Consider the following 13633-nt stretch of genomic DNA (forward strand, 5'->3'; position numbering starts at 1 on the left):
AGATGTCTTCATTTATATTTGCAAGGCGAAGATTTGTGATGAACAATTATACTGAATTACATATTGATTTCTGAGTGAACTTCTGCTGAATTTGCCCAAAGTTTTTTTTCTCAGTAGAGCTTGTGGAAGAAATCCTTTTTTTTTAATAGAGGTTTCCTAGAAAGGTATAATGCATATCAATGTTTACATTTGCATAGCAAGGCTACTCGTGTATTTATGGTAACTGTTCACGTTTTCTTCAATGTTCATGGCTATATTACTGTGCTCAGTGGCCTAACTAGAAATCAGATAAAGGAGGAGACCAAACAATAGAGGTGCGGTATAGATTTAGATTTTTTATCACTCTTCCGAATCACGTGTAATGCTCAATTGTGATCAGATGGAGGGCAAGGTCCTTTGCACACAACTTCACAATGAACAAAAACCTTCAACTCTTAAACTGATGTTTACTAAAGTAAAGAATACCATGCCAATTTTTGGTAAAAGACCATGAGGCCGGTAGTCTGGTAAATCCCCTCTCAGGACAATCTGGAGGGTTTCACTGCCACAATCGTAGCATCTACCTTCTGTAGCATGGTTTATTAGCACAGTGCTTGAAGTGCCATTGTAATATGATCTGATGGTTTCGATTGCAGGATTGTAGTAGTGGCTCAGTTCTGATTAACTACAACTTCACTGCAAGTTTTTCAGTATTTCGATATACTGAGAGATAAACCTGTCTACTTGGGAGATTAACAATGTTCTTGTGAAAAGTCATCTATGTTAGTAGTACCATCTGATGTAGTTTTTGTTGATCCTCGCTGTCAGTGGTCCTCAATAAATACCTCAGTTCTCCGGCGCGTTACCAGGTTGGAATCAAAAATAACCCCAAGGTTCTCACCTGTCAGTTCCCATCTAATCTACCAATGACCTGTCTGTTCTGAAGGTGTGGTCATAAGTCATCAGGCCTTGTATATTGATTCGGCTTGTATGTTTAAAAAAAAGTTTTGTTGAGTTTTCTTAGTGAGCCACGTGGCCCTATTCCAGTATCAATTTACAGGATATTGAGGTTTTGGATGAATGTGACTGCTACTGTTGGGATCACATTACGAAAACAATTTAAACATTCAGGCCTGATCATAAGTTGGCTGTAAACATTGTGGCGTGTTATCTGCCATTTTCAATGAAAGTACTAGTTATCTCCCAACAGGTTTATCACCATTATGAGTTTTGTTCTGAGAACGAGGAACAGCCTTTTAAACCATGAACCATGGGAGGAAAAACCCAATTTTCCTGGATTCAGTGGGACTATTTTGCTCACATTCATCTATGCTCTAAGGGACATTAAATATAAGCAGGGGTGCAACAGCCAGTCACTGCGGGTGGCTGCATTTGGAGAGGAAAAGCCCCATAGCTCCTGAAGGAGCCATGCTTGCTCCCTCGAACTCTGGAGGGTGGGAGGGGACTTAGAACATGGTCTGGCGAAGTCAGCCGCAGCCTCATTGATAGTGCCGTGGTGATTTTACTGGGTGCATTTTAGCACCCAGTGTTGTATGTTATAGAATTTTTTTGAGAGTAAACAAATACCCGTAGGTGTCTAGGCACTACGCATAAGGGAGCAGAAACAGGTCCTATAATAAAGCAGGGCTACGCTTTTGGGTTGTTTCTAAAACCGATTCATGATGGCGAGTCCTAATGGGTCTGGCTTGGAGTTACCCTAGGGAAGAAGAAAAGAGTGTGATCTATTTAGTGTGATCTCTATAGGTGTGAAATCGGGGCCTGTAATTCTGTGTGCGGGAAGACTGGCAACTTGAAGTTTGGTAGTGTGGTATTCCACTTCTGCTACGGGAATACTGATCCGCCTGACTCCTAATCTGGCCCCTAAACCATCAAGCCTAGTTGACTAATGACCACAGTCTTCCGATGAAAGTGTTGCAGACAAAGTCTAATAGAAAATGGTACAATTAAGCTGTCCCTCTATAACAGCATTAACAATACATCAACAACACAAATAAATCTGTAGCTACCATGAGGTGAGAATTGACTTAAGGATGTAAGGAACATGCACGTCATTGCATGGGGAGTACAGGTTGCGCCTTGTAATTAAAGCTGTTAGTTTATGCAACTATAACGATAAAGTGGGCTTCACCGTTAAGTCTAAGGTAGAGGTCTTTGAATTGGGGGTCTGGCCTCCCTGGAGTGGCCTTAATTCAAGGGGTCGCAATGCACTGGCCAAAAGAATCAACAGGCAAATAATCGCGCTTTGTTTTTAGTGTAAAAAGACAGCAACAGTCAACCGCTTTGTAATAGCTAACATCTAACACTAACATCACTAACATCATTTTCCCTTCGAACGATCAGGAAGATCTCTCGCTTTTTTTCCCTCCCTGCCCTAAAGGTCATAGTGATGGCAATGGTGCTTTCGCGCCTTGTCTATGGTAATATCATCTACAATGGCGCACCGGCCTATGCCATCCACCGTCTGCAGCTAGTGCAGAATCAGGCTGCCCGCCTGATCTATGGCCTGCCCAAATTTCATCGTGCATCCCCCTTACTGCAGGCACTACACTGGTTGCCGGTGAAGGCGCGAGCCTTGTTCAAGCTTGGATGCCTCCCTTTCCAGGCCAAAATGGGCACCGCTCCGGAGTTCATCTGTTCTGCCATTAAGCCTTACATCCCGGGCAGAGAACTCCACTCCGCCCACACGGCCCTTTTGACTATTCCCCGATTTAAAAAAAAAAAAGGGCGGGCGGAACAAAATTTTCGGTCCTCGCCCCCATGTTTTGGAACTCCCTGCCTACAGAACTCCGCATGACACCCTCGTACACTGTGTTTCGAAAGAACCTGAAAACTTTACTCTTCTCTCGAGCTTTCGCAGTTTAATCAATTCTCCCCGCTCCTGTTGTCCCCTCGCAATCTGAAAAGCGCCATGAAACCGCGTGGTAAAAGGGCGCTATATAAATGTTTTTAAATTCAAAATTCAAATAATTTTTTTTTAATTCAAATCATTTGTCATTCATATCCTGTCTGGGAGTAGGTGTCAGGGGGAGGGCCTCAAACTCCGTGTGTAAATATTCACACTTTGGATACTTTTATACTTTAGAAAGTCCTGGCAGACCAGAATTGTAAATTGGCGAGCAAGTATTTTATTGCATTTTTAAAGAGGATGTTTGAACATAATTGCAATGTTTAAATGTGTTTAGACATATTTGAACATTGACCATTTTATAGAATATAATAATGGGAAAAAAGTATATTCATTCTGAGGGCCCTGATGATTGATTTTTTTGTTTTTACGTGGGAGGGCAAGACAATAAAATGTTTGAAGTCCACTTGTCTAAGGCCTGAATCTATGCCACATTTTCAGTAAAACCACACATAAAGCAGACTGAGTTTGGATTAACTTTATATAAATATATTTTTCATGGACATTCTGTAATCCTATCAGGGATCTTAGGCTCCAGGACATGGATCAAAATTAACAATAGAAATTTGCTTCAGCAATGAATTAGGATTTAACTGGGTAGAGATATACCTGAAAAAACACAGACAAGAATCTAAGACCGGTTCTTTATCTGATCCTTGTGCTAAACATATGGTAGATCAGCAGTTTAAAGACATGACTGGCAGCCTGCATAACTTATTTATAACAAGAGCTTCTGCTAAGTTCCTATATGAATATATTAGCCCCTGACATGAGTGATAGATCTACTTGGAGAAACGACATAAACGGGAATCGAGGATAAACCTTAGGGCAGCTATAACAAGTTAGTAGGCATTTGAATATGAATTATGATCAGAGCTTTTGGGTACTACTTTTATTTTGGAACAAGGAGGGGGGTGTTGATGACATCTGCAGCTACTATGAACTTTAATTAGAACACGAGAATGTTGTAAGCTCTACTGAAGACTATGGAGAAGTAGTAGTGCCTTAAGAACATCAAAGGCTGTTGTGGTCTTTCTACTGTAACATTTCAATGTTTTTCTGTTTCTCCTTTTTTCAATTTAGAACATTCTAACCTTAGTATGTAGAATATTCTACTATAAATGGAGGTGTTCTACCTCAGGCTATATCCGCTATTAAAGGCCCTCTCACTTTTTATAGGAGCTTGACTACAACCCGGGTTCGGGGATGTAAATACAGTCTAGTCTTCAGCAGCAGGCTATAACGCTTAATTAAAACACTGGAATGGGGGCTCCACTGAAGACAATGGCTAAGGGGAAATAATGACTGGGTTAGACCTACTGCTTCAACGTTCCTATGTTGATTTTTCTGCCTTTTTAATTTAGAACATTAGACCCTGAAAAGCATTCCAGCACTTAAGCCTCAGGCTAAACCAGCTGTTAGATTCCCTTCACCTCAATGCAGGCACACACCTGCCTCTTGGACCTGTAGCTCGGATTCAGAGTCATTCAATAACTTGTGCAGCCTTCAGCAGAACTCTATAACAGATAATTAAATACTGATATCTATGAAGTGGGCTTTAAGGCGCCTCAGCATGCAGACACCGATCACCAAAAGCATAACTCAACTGTCTTGGTGGAACTTGAGTCTCAATTTGGAGGCAGGCAGAGTTTTTGGTATCCATAGTCCCAAGTTATTCAACTTGACTACCAGGTCAAAAAGGCCTGTGCGAAATTTTAATTGGACTTGCAAAATCTGCCAATTTCTTGAAATTTTGCGTTACACAATTTGGCGCAATGAAATAGTTGCCCACTGGAGGTTAGTTCAAGTATGAAATGTCAAGAAACATTTTCCATTGAAACCACTCTCATGTCGGTACCTTGCATGGCTTTTTGTTTAAATAAAGTACGCCCTTGTGCAGAATTTTCATGCATCATACCTGCAATCACATTTTGCATATCTGAAAGAGACACGTTGGTATTAGATTCCTTACCTTAGAATATCCCCAGGCGTCAGACTGGATCCGGAAATGTTTGCGTAGCAGTACCCTTGCGCGTCGGTAGGCGTCGTCTGCGGCTCCGCATCCGCCGTCGGCGTCGTGGGCGCTGTGATGACGTCGTCTGAGTACTTCGACGCCGCCTCCGCGTGCTGACGTCAGTTCTTCTTTTTTCCCCGCCAGCAAGCGCAGATCTGGAAAAAGCAGTAACCCTAGTCACTTTTTGACTAACTTTTTGATCAATTTTTGATCATTTCCCGAAGTCTTTCGACTCCGATTGGTGCCGTAGGGATGCCCGGATTTAAGCACTGCAAGGATTGCTACCGCCTGATGTCGGTCACGGATCCTCACCACCTGTGCCTAACTTGTTTGGGCGTCTACCACGACGACAAGGCCTGCTCCGACTGCCGGGCCCTCTCTTCGAAAGCCAGGCGGGAGCGGTCCCGCAGGCGACTCGAACTCCGGCAGTCGGTCCCGTGCCGCGAGAGGTCTCGGTCCCACTGGTGGTCGAGGGACAGGTCGCGGGCTCGGAGCCATCACAGCTCCGAGAGTAGGCCGCACTCCTCCGGGTCGAAGTCGTCGTCAGGTAAGAAGCACAAGAAGTCCAAGAGGCGTCATCGCTCTGAGGACTCCCCCCCGACGCTCGCGCGATGCGGCCGGGGGTTCGGGTGACACCACCCACGCGGCTCTGTCGGAGTCGCGGGCGCCGCATTCAGCTCCACACCCTCCGGTCCCTGGGCTAAACGCGACGCCGGAGGAGATCGAGCGCGTCCTCATGGCCATGAGGAAACTCTCTCCTCCGACGGGCTCCGCGGCGCCTTCGGGCCCAGCGGACCCGTCTGGGACCCCTAGCGGGTCGGGGGTTTCCGCCCCGACGCCGTCGGGTGCTTCGACGCCGCCTTCGGGCCCGGCGCTGCAGGTTCCCGCTCTCCCGGCGGCGCCGGCGCCTTCGGGCACGGCGCCGCGAGGTCCAGTTGCTTCGGCGCCACGGGAGGCCGCTAGACCTTCTTCGGGGTCTGGATCGTCGCCGGTGGACCTTACGACCTCCCCGGCGTCGGACCATCAGGTGTCGCCTCCGGCGCCGTCCCCGGTGCCTCCTTCGTTCCTGTTCCGGCGTCGGGACGGCCCCGATGGGCGCCGCTCCAGACGTCGTTTGGAGAGTTTCACTTCTATGAACAGGCCCCATTGGTTGAGAACCCTGAGTTTCAGGAGATGGGTGATGAAGAGGACTGGGAGGGGTCTGAGGACCCTCTGACCAGAGAGTGTCAGTCTCATGAGGACTGGGCAGGAGACCTTGAGGAGGCCAGTGGCCTGAACACCTCTCCAGACACTGGTTTTGTCTCCCCTCCTACCGTGGCTACGGAGGAGGGGGCAACCTACAGTGTGGTGTTGATGAGGGCTGCCAAGGCCTTGGGCCTTGAGCTCCCCGTCGCGCCGTGAGGACTAACCTCCTCACTGAGGTCCTTAAACCGCAGGCAAGCTCGGCCGAGCCTGTGCTGCCCTTTAATGAGGCCTTGACCGACGTTCTTCTGGGCACTTGGTCCAAGCCCGCTACGGGTTCGCCCGTTGATAGGAACGTGGCCAGACGCCACCGCCCCGCCCCGGGCGACCCATGTTTCCTGTCCACCCACCCTACCCCTGAGAGCTTGGTCATCCAGGCCTCCAATTCCCAGACCGCGTTCCCATCGGCACCGCCGGACAGGGAATCCAAGAGGTACGAGCAGTACGGCAAAAAGATCTTCTCGTCCCTTAGTCTGGGACTGCGGTCTTCCAACACCGCATGCTTCTTGGGCCGTTACACCCACTCTCTGTGGGATAAGGTCGCGGCAGTGCTGCCAGAGTGTCCGTTGGAGGTACGGGCCAAACTCGGCCAAGCCCTTGTGGAGGGTCGGGACGCAGCCAAATATTCAATACGGTGTGGGCTGGATACCACCGACTCACTGGGTAGAGCGATGGCAACGACGGTGGTGGTCCGACGCCACGCCTGGTTGAGGTCCGCCAACTTTTCGGCCGATGTCCAGAACCCATTGATGGACATGCCGTTCGATGGCCGTCGCCTCTTTGGCGACAAGGCAGACCATGCGCTCGAGCGCTTTAAGGACTCCAGGGCTACGGCCAAGTCCTTGGGCCTCTCGGCCCCGCGCCAGCAATCGGCTGCCTTTCATCCCTTTCGTGGCCACGGAAGGGGTGTACCCACACGTGCCGCCAGCCACGCTCCGCAGGGTAATACCCAACGCGGTGGCGGCCGTGGGAACCGTCGTCCTGGCGGTCGGGGACAACGGCGAGGTCAGTCCACACCTTCCCCCGCAGCATCCGCCTCAAAACCCTCCTAGTCCGTGCTTTCAGGTCCATGTGACGCCAGTGGGGGGCAGGGTTCGCCATCACCACCACCACTGGCGCTCCGTCACTTCGGACAGGTGGGTGCTGCAGATCGTGCGAAGGGGCTACTCCCTCCCCTTCGAGGTGACTCCTCCAGCCATGCCACCGCAGAACCACCGTGTATCGGGGATCATTTGCGACTTCTGCAGGAGGAAGTTACGGCCCTCTTGGCCAAGGGGGCCATCAAGCGCGTTCCTGGGCCAGAAGTAGGGTGTGGTTGCTACTGTAACTACTTTCTGGTACCCAAGAAGGGCAAAGGGGGCCTGCGCCCTATCTTGGACCTAAGGAATGTCAACGGCTTCCTCCGGAAGGAGAAGTTCAAGATGCTGACACTGGCTCAGGTCCTAGCTGCCCTGGACCCAGGAGACTGGATTGTAGCGTTGGACTTGCAGGACGCTTATTTCCACATCCCCGTCCTGCCGGCCCACCGGCGCTACCTGCGGTTCACGGTTGGCCACGAGCACTTTCAGTATATCGTGCTCCCCTTCGGCCTTACCAGTGCCCCACAGCTGTTCACAAAGGTGATTGCGGTGGTCGCAGCTCATCGGTGCAGGTTAGGGGTTTCAGTCTTCCCCTACCTCGACGACTGGTTGTTGAAGGCGGACTCGCCCCAAACAGTCGCCAGCCACCTCCAGACGACGGCAGACCTCCTGCACCAACTGGGGTTCTCCATCAACGTGCCGAAGTCACACCTGTGCCCCTCTTAGAAGCTCCTCTTCATCGGAGTGGTTCTCGACTCGGCGCAGTTTCGGGTTTATCCACCCGAGCAGCGGGTCCGGGATATTCAGGCTCCGATTCCCATCTTTCAGCCGTTATCCCGGGTCTCGGTCAGGTTGACGCTGCGGCTTCTGGGGCTGATGGCCTCCTGCATCCTACTGGTGCATCACGCCAGGTGGCGGATGCGGGCTCTGCAGTGGGACCTGAAGTTTCAGTGGGCCCAGCATCAGGGCAACCTGTCCGACCACGTCCTGATCTCTGAGGGCACTGCAACAGGGGACGGTCCTCCACCCGAACCTGTCCAGTCTCCACCTCCATGCTTGGAGATTGAGCGGCGACAGTTGAGGCCATTTGACTTGCCTCCTGAAGTCTGTAACGTCATTCTGGCAGCCAGGCGTCCCTCCACAAAGTCGGTATACGCCTGCAGGTAGAACAGATTTGTGGCATGGTGCACAGCAAAGGCTGTGGATCCCCTTGCTGCCCCTCTTTCTGAGGTTCTTCTCTTCCTTCTTTCTCTTGCCCGGCAGGGCTCTGCTCTGGGCACTATCAAGGGCTACCTTTCTGCCCTTTCAGCCTTTCTGAGGCTGCCTGATCAACCTTCTTTGTTCAAGTCCCCTATTGTAAATAGATTTCTTAAGGGCATCACACACACGTTCCCTCCTGTTCCGTTTGTGATTCCTCAGTGGGACTTGAACCTGGTTCTTACCTTTCTGATGTGCGCTCCCTTTGAGCCACTTCACAACTGTCCTCTTCGCCTTCTGACCTTGAAGACTGCTTTCCTGGTTGCCATCACCTCTGCCAGGAGAGTGAGTGAGCTCCAGGCCCTTTCTTGTACTCCACCTTTCCTTTCTGTCCATCCGGACAAAGTGGTGTTGCGTACTAAGCCATCTTTCCTGCCCAAGGTTGTCACGGCCTTCCACATCGGGCAGTCTATCACCTTGCCAACCTTCTTCCCGCCACCGCATCCCTCTAAAGAGGAAGAGCGGCTCCACCGTCTGGACCCAAAACGTGCGCTCTCGTTTTACTTGGATCGCACACGCCAGTTCCGGGTGGATGACCAACTCTTTGTTGGTTACGTGGGCGCGAAGAAGGGGAAAGCGGTGCACAAGAGGACCATCTCACGGTGGATCATCTTGTGTATCCAGGCATGTTACTCCTTGGCTAGGAAGGAACCCCCGGTTGGATTGCGGGCTAATTCCACCCGAGCCACGGCGACTACCACTGCCCTGGGCAGGGGAGTGCCCTTACAAGACATCTGTCAGGCAGCTACGTGGGCATCGCTGCACACGTTTGCAAGACACTACTGCCTGGACAGCCAAGTCCGGAGGGATGGCTTCTTTGGCCATTCCGTCCTCCAGGACTTTCTGGTGTGATCATTGGTTCGCAGACCCACCACCGGGGTTGGTATTGCTGGGGTATCTATTCTAAGGTAAGGAATATAGTACTAACGTGTCTCTTTCAGATGCACAAGTTACTACTTGTGTAACGATATATTTGTAAGAGACATTAGTATTAGATTCCTTACCGACTCACCCATCCTCCCCGTTCTGCGAACCAATATCTAGGGTTAGGGTTACCTCCTTTCAGGGCCCTAGTTTCAATGCACCAGTGTTGGTTTTTAGCATGGCTCTGCGTTTCTGGCGCAGAAAAGCTGTGCCTAAGAACTGACGTCAGCACGCGGAGGCGGCGTCTAAGTACTCCGACGTCATCACGGCGCCCACGACGGACGCGGAGCCGCAGACGACGCCTACCGACGCGCAAGGGTACTGCTACGCAAACATTTCCGGATCCAGTCTGACGCCTGGGGATATTCTAAGGTAAGGAATCTAATACTAACTAATGTCTCTTACAGATATATCGTTACACAAGTAGTAACTTGTGCTGTAGGTGTAATATTTCACACCAAAAAAATTACTGTTTTGGACAGTTTCTCTATGATCACATTAGAATTTACAGGTGTAAAATTTCCCCTCAAAAAGTATTCCAAGGATATGAAATGTAAGTGTTTGGTTAAACCTCCACACTAAAAGTAGGGTGCTTATTGCCAAATGAAAACCAAAGAGATGAGAAGAACTGCATTCATTTCAGTGTGCTAAGAAAAATGCTCCATAATATAACAGCGTGTGCAACTATATTCTCTTTTTTATTTCATGTCTTTTATTTCAATCTGAATGATGTAACTTTGCCACAAGCTGATAAAACACAAACCCCTTATAAAAAAAAGAAATAAAACTTCAACACAACACTCGTGGGCTGAGCTACACAAGCCATGGAGGTTTCAAAGAGGCCACCGCATCTACAAGGCAGGTGGTACTGGGGAGGTTTTCATCATGTCAGGTCACATTGCCCATTTCGAGGTGTGGCAGCGGCTGAGAGTGGTTTCAGACAGATTAGTCCAAGTGTGTGTAAATGTTGGTAAATTTCACTAATTGCATCAGAATTGCATTTCAGTTTTTCAGAGTGTGGTGATAGTGGGATGAAAGGCAGCCAGCAGTGCTAGGGTTTAACTCTTTTCACCTCTTTTTCAGGTTACTACGGGGATGGCCTAAATGCGGTTATCATGTTTGCGTCCTGCTACCTCCCTGCCAACAGCATCCGCGACTACCAGTACGTCATGGACAACCTCTTCAGGTAAGTCTAGGGGACTTCATATACTGCATCAGTATTTTCACTCTTTGAGAAATATCTGAAAGCTTTGATGGTTGAATGACTGCTGTAGGGATTGGAGTGCAATTACAATATAACAAAGTGAAGTTCGTGCAGGGCCACCCCAGTCATGCGTCCTTCCCAAGTAGATAAAATATGTTCCATTGAGTTGGACTATTAAGCACACGTTATTTAATGTACTCTGAAGCTGAAAGCCTGTGGCGGTAAGCACTATACTGCAGTAGCGGCTCTTGGAGGGAGTGCTGCGGGGCAGTGGGGTGGGGGAGGGGCAGGGTGTGGGGTAGTAAACTCTGGCATACGGCCGAACTGAGGTAAGTAAATAAATAAATAAAATGAATTATATTGCGCACGCTGCAATGCCAAATGGCGATGCAGCGCGTGCAATGTAATTCGTTTTATTTATTTATTTCTTTACTTGCCTCCGTTTGGCCGCATGCCGGAGTTTACTACCCCTCCCACCTAGCCACTCCCCCACCCCGCCTCACCGCCCCTCAGCACTCCCTCGAGGAGCCGCTACTGCTATACTGTTTTAACTGAAGCTGTAGACACTGTGTCCCCTGTTCTAAGATATACCGCTGGACATGGAAGAGACCCATTGCTACCATCTGTGGAGACCCCAAGGCTTGTGGTCCATCCTTTTTTAGTACTACCACAAACAGTACAAACATGGGCAGGGCTACCTGCAGCTTTGAACTCCAATCACACTGGGTTCAGGCTTCTTTTTCTACCAAAACCTTACATAAAAAAACTGCTCCCAGGATAGCCCACCTAGTTGTCCACTGCAAAGGGCAAGGCAGAACGGTGGTGCCTCTTATGTACCCCTGGTAGCCCCAGCTTGTGCAGATGGATGTGTGTCTCACCCCTCCCCCAGTCCTGTCCTAGAAGCGCTCCAAAAACCCGCCCCACCCACTACCTGGATACACTTCTCCACACCTAATCTCCCGGACTGATGGACAAAATAAAAATTCCAAACTCTAGTTACACCTCTCCCCTATTTGACAAATTTGTTTTTGATGGCCACAGGTTAGGGTGACGAATTATACACCCATTACAATCCCTCATGGTTACTCCACTTTCATACTGAAAAACCCTCTTGGCTCCACGCTCTCTCCTGCCAACCCCTTCATCCTCCTCTATGGACCCCTCTAACAAGAATAATAATATTGATGAAATCAACAAATTTCTCGCCATATTCAATCCTACCAACTTAACCCTTAAAGGGTTCAATCCAACTGGTGGAAGCATGAGCAAGAAAAAATATCCTAGAGCCTTAGGTGATCTCTCTGCCTCTTTATTTACATTTCAGAGCCCATCTTCACTTTCCAATCTTACTACAATCCTACCTCTGGATTGTGCAGACCTCAAGGCTATGTTCCTCCGCATTAAATCTCCAAAACGAGCTCCTGAGGGCAACCAAAAACAGCCAACATATGTGTGAGACCCTTCAATAACTTCTCCATTGAACTGCTCTAATAAGCAATCTTAGTTCTCCCACAGTTTGCATCACAGAATACTGATGCGGTGAATGATTTCCTCAACGAAGAACTTCGTGAATGTGCTAGCATGTACCTACCTAAGCATCTTCATAACTTCCCCACTAGCTTTCTGTGTCTGACATCCTGAGGCCCTAATTGTGGGTCCAGCCGTGAGAAATTCCATTATATAATCCCAGTTTGCCCAGTCACGGATGGCTGGTGTTTTCACACCCGGTTTTCCTGGGTATAGGAATGACAAACCTTAATTTGCAGTCTGGAAAAACGATCAGTAAAATTCATTTAGTCTTCGCTGCAACAGTAGCCAGGCCTAGTACACCTGCCCCTCCCGGTCTCCTCTTCTGGCAAGGGGAGGATACATCCACCCCCTCCATCCTAAATCCTCCCCTCCCACCATCCCTGCGCCAAACAGAAACCCATACACCCATTTACCACTTGCCCCAAACAGATGGTTAACTGGAGTACTAAACCGCTTCGAATTAGGAATTTTTGTTGTTTTACACTCGAAAAAATCCGGTCTTTAGAGTTACACTCCCTTCCCTTTCCCATGAGGTTTAAGTTACGGACACGCAAATTGCAGTGGGCCACTCACACTAAGATTTTTAGCGACTTGCAACACTGTTTGCGATACCCAAATGGGTCGCAAGGGACCTGCCTCATTAGTATTCATGAGGCAGGCACTCATAGCGATGGTGGCCTGCTAGGGTCAGCAGACCACCCCTTCAGTGACTGCTTTCGAAATAGAGCAGTTTTTAAAAAAAAAGTAGCCTGCTTTCCGATGCATTTCAGAAATGAAAATAGAAAGTTTGCTTTTCATTTTTTTTTGGGGAGTGGGCAGTGGCCAGAGAGTCCACTGCCTGCTCTGAAAAAAGTTGGTGCCCCCATTTTCAAAGGGGAAGGGGTTCCTGTGAATGGCTTACCACCAATTTGAAATAGGTGGTAATCTGCAAATGTTTTGAGACCGCGTTCCTGCCCGCAAAACATTTATACATACCAGTGCGACTCACTATTAGTAAGGGACACCCTGTGCATGCCCCTCCCCAATAGCGACTTGTAAACCCTATTTTATGAGGCGGTAATAGGGTTGGTACTTAGGAAAATGCATTTTACTGGTCGCAAATGGACGGCTTGATGGGGCGTTTGCAACAGGTAAAATGCATAGTACATCTGGCCATTTAGGTCTAAGAAGCAGAGACAGAAATCATACAATATTAAGAACTATTGTGTACTCCCACAATAAGCTCCACATTATTTAAAAGCAGAATTCCCTCTGTAATCATTCTGAATACGTGTAAATTGAAAGCAGTTACTTAATGGTGCACCATTGTTCTAATCCCCTACTGCCCACTCCAATTCCACATTCCATTGATAAAGCAACCACAGCCAATTCGGTTTTAATAAACAAAATAAACACAATCGGTGAAAACGTCAACATGAGCAAACACTTCCACCATCTCTCCTGAAAACCTAGCCTAATGGCTTTCCCTTCAACTCATG

The 13633-nt window shown here is 48.7% G+C and overlaps 1 protein-coding gene across 5 annotated transcripts in view; it reads left to right on the forward strand.

Moving 5' to 3' along the window:
- BNIPL (BCL2 interacting protein like) overlaps positions 1 to 13633 on the forward strand; it is a 181719-nt gene that overhangs the window by 97970 nt on the left and 70116 nt on the right. For all 5 annotated transcript variants that reach the window (XM_078671445.1, XM_078671449.1, XM_078671447.1 and 2 more), the window contains one exon: positions 10505 to 10607. In XM_078671445.1, the coding sequence (XP_078527571.1) occupies positions 10505 to 10607 (103 nt within the window). The remainder of the gene's footprint in view (positions 1 to 10504; positions 10608 to 13633) is intronic.

The sequence above is a fragment of the Lissotriton helveticus genome, chromosome 12 (assembly GCF_964261635.1).
Source record: "Lissotriton helveticus chromosome 12, aLisHel1.1, whole genome shotgun sequence".
Classification (NCBI taxonomy): domain Eukaryota; kingdom Metazoa; phylum Chordata; class Amphibia; order Caudata; family Salamandridae; genus Lissotriton; species Lissotriton helveticus.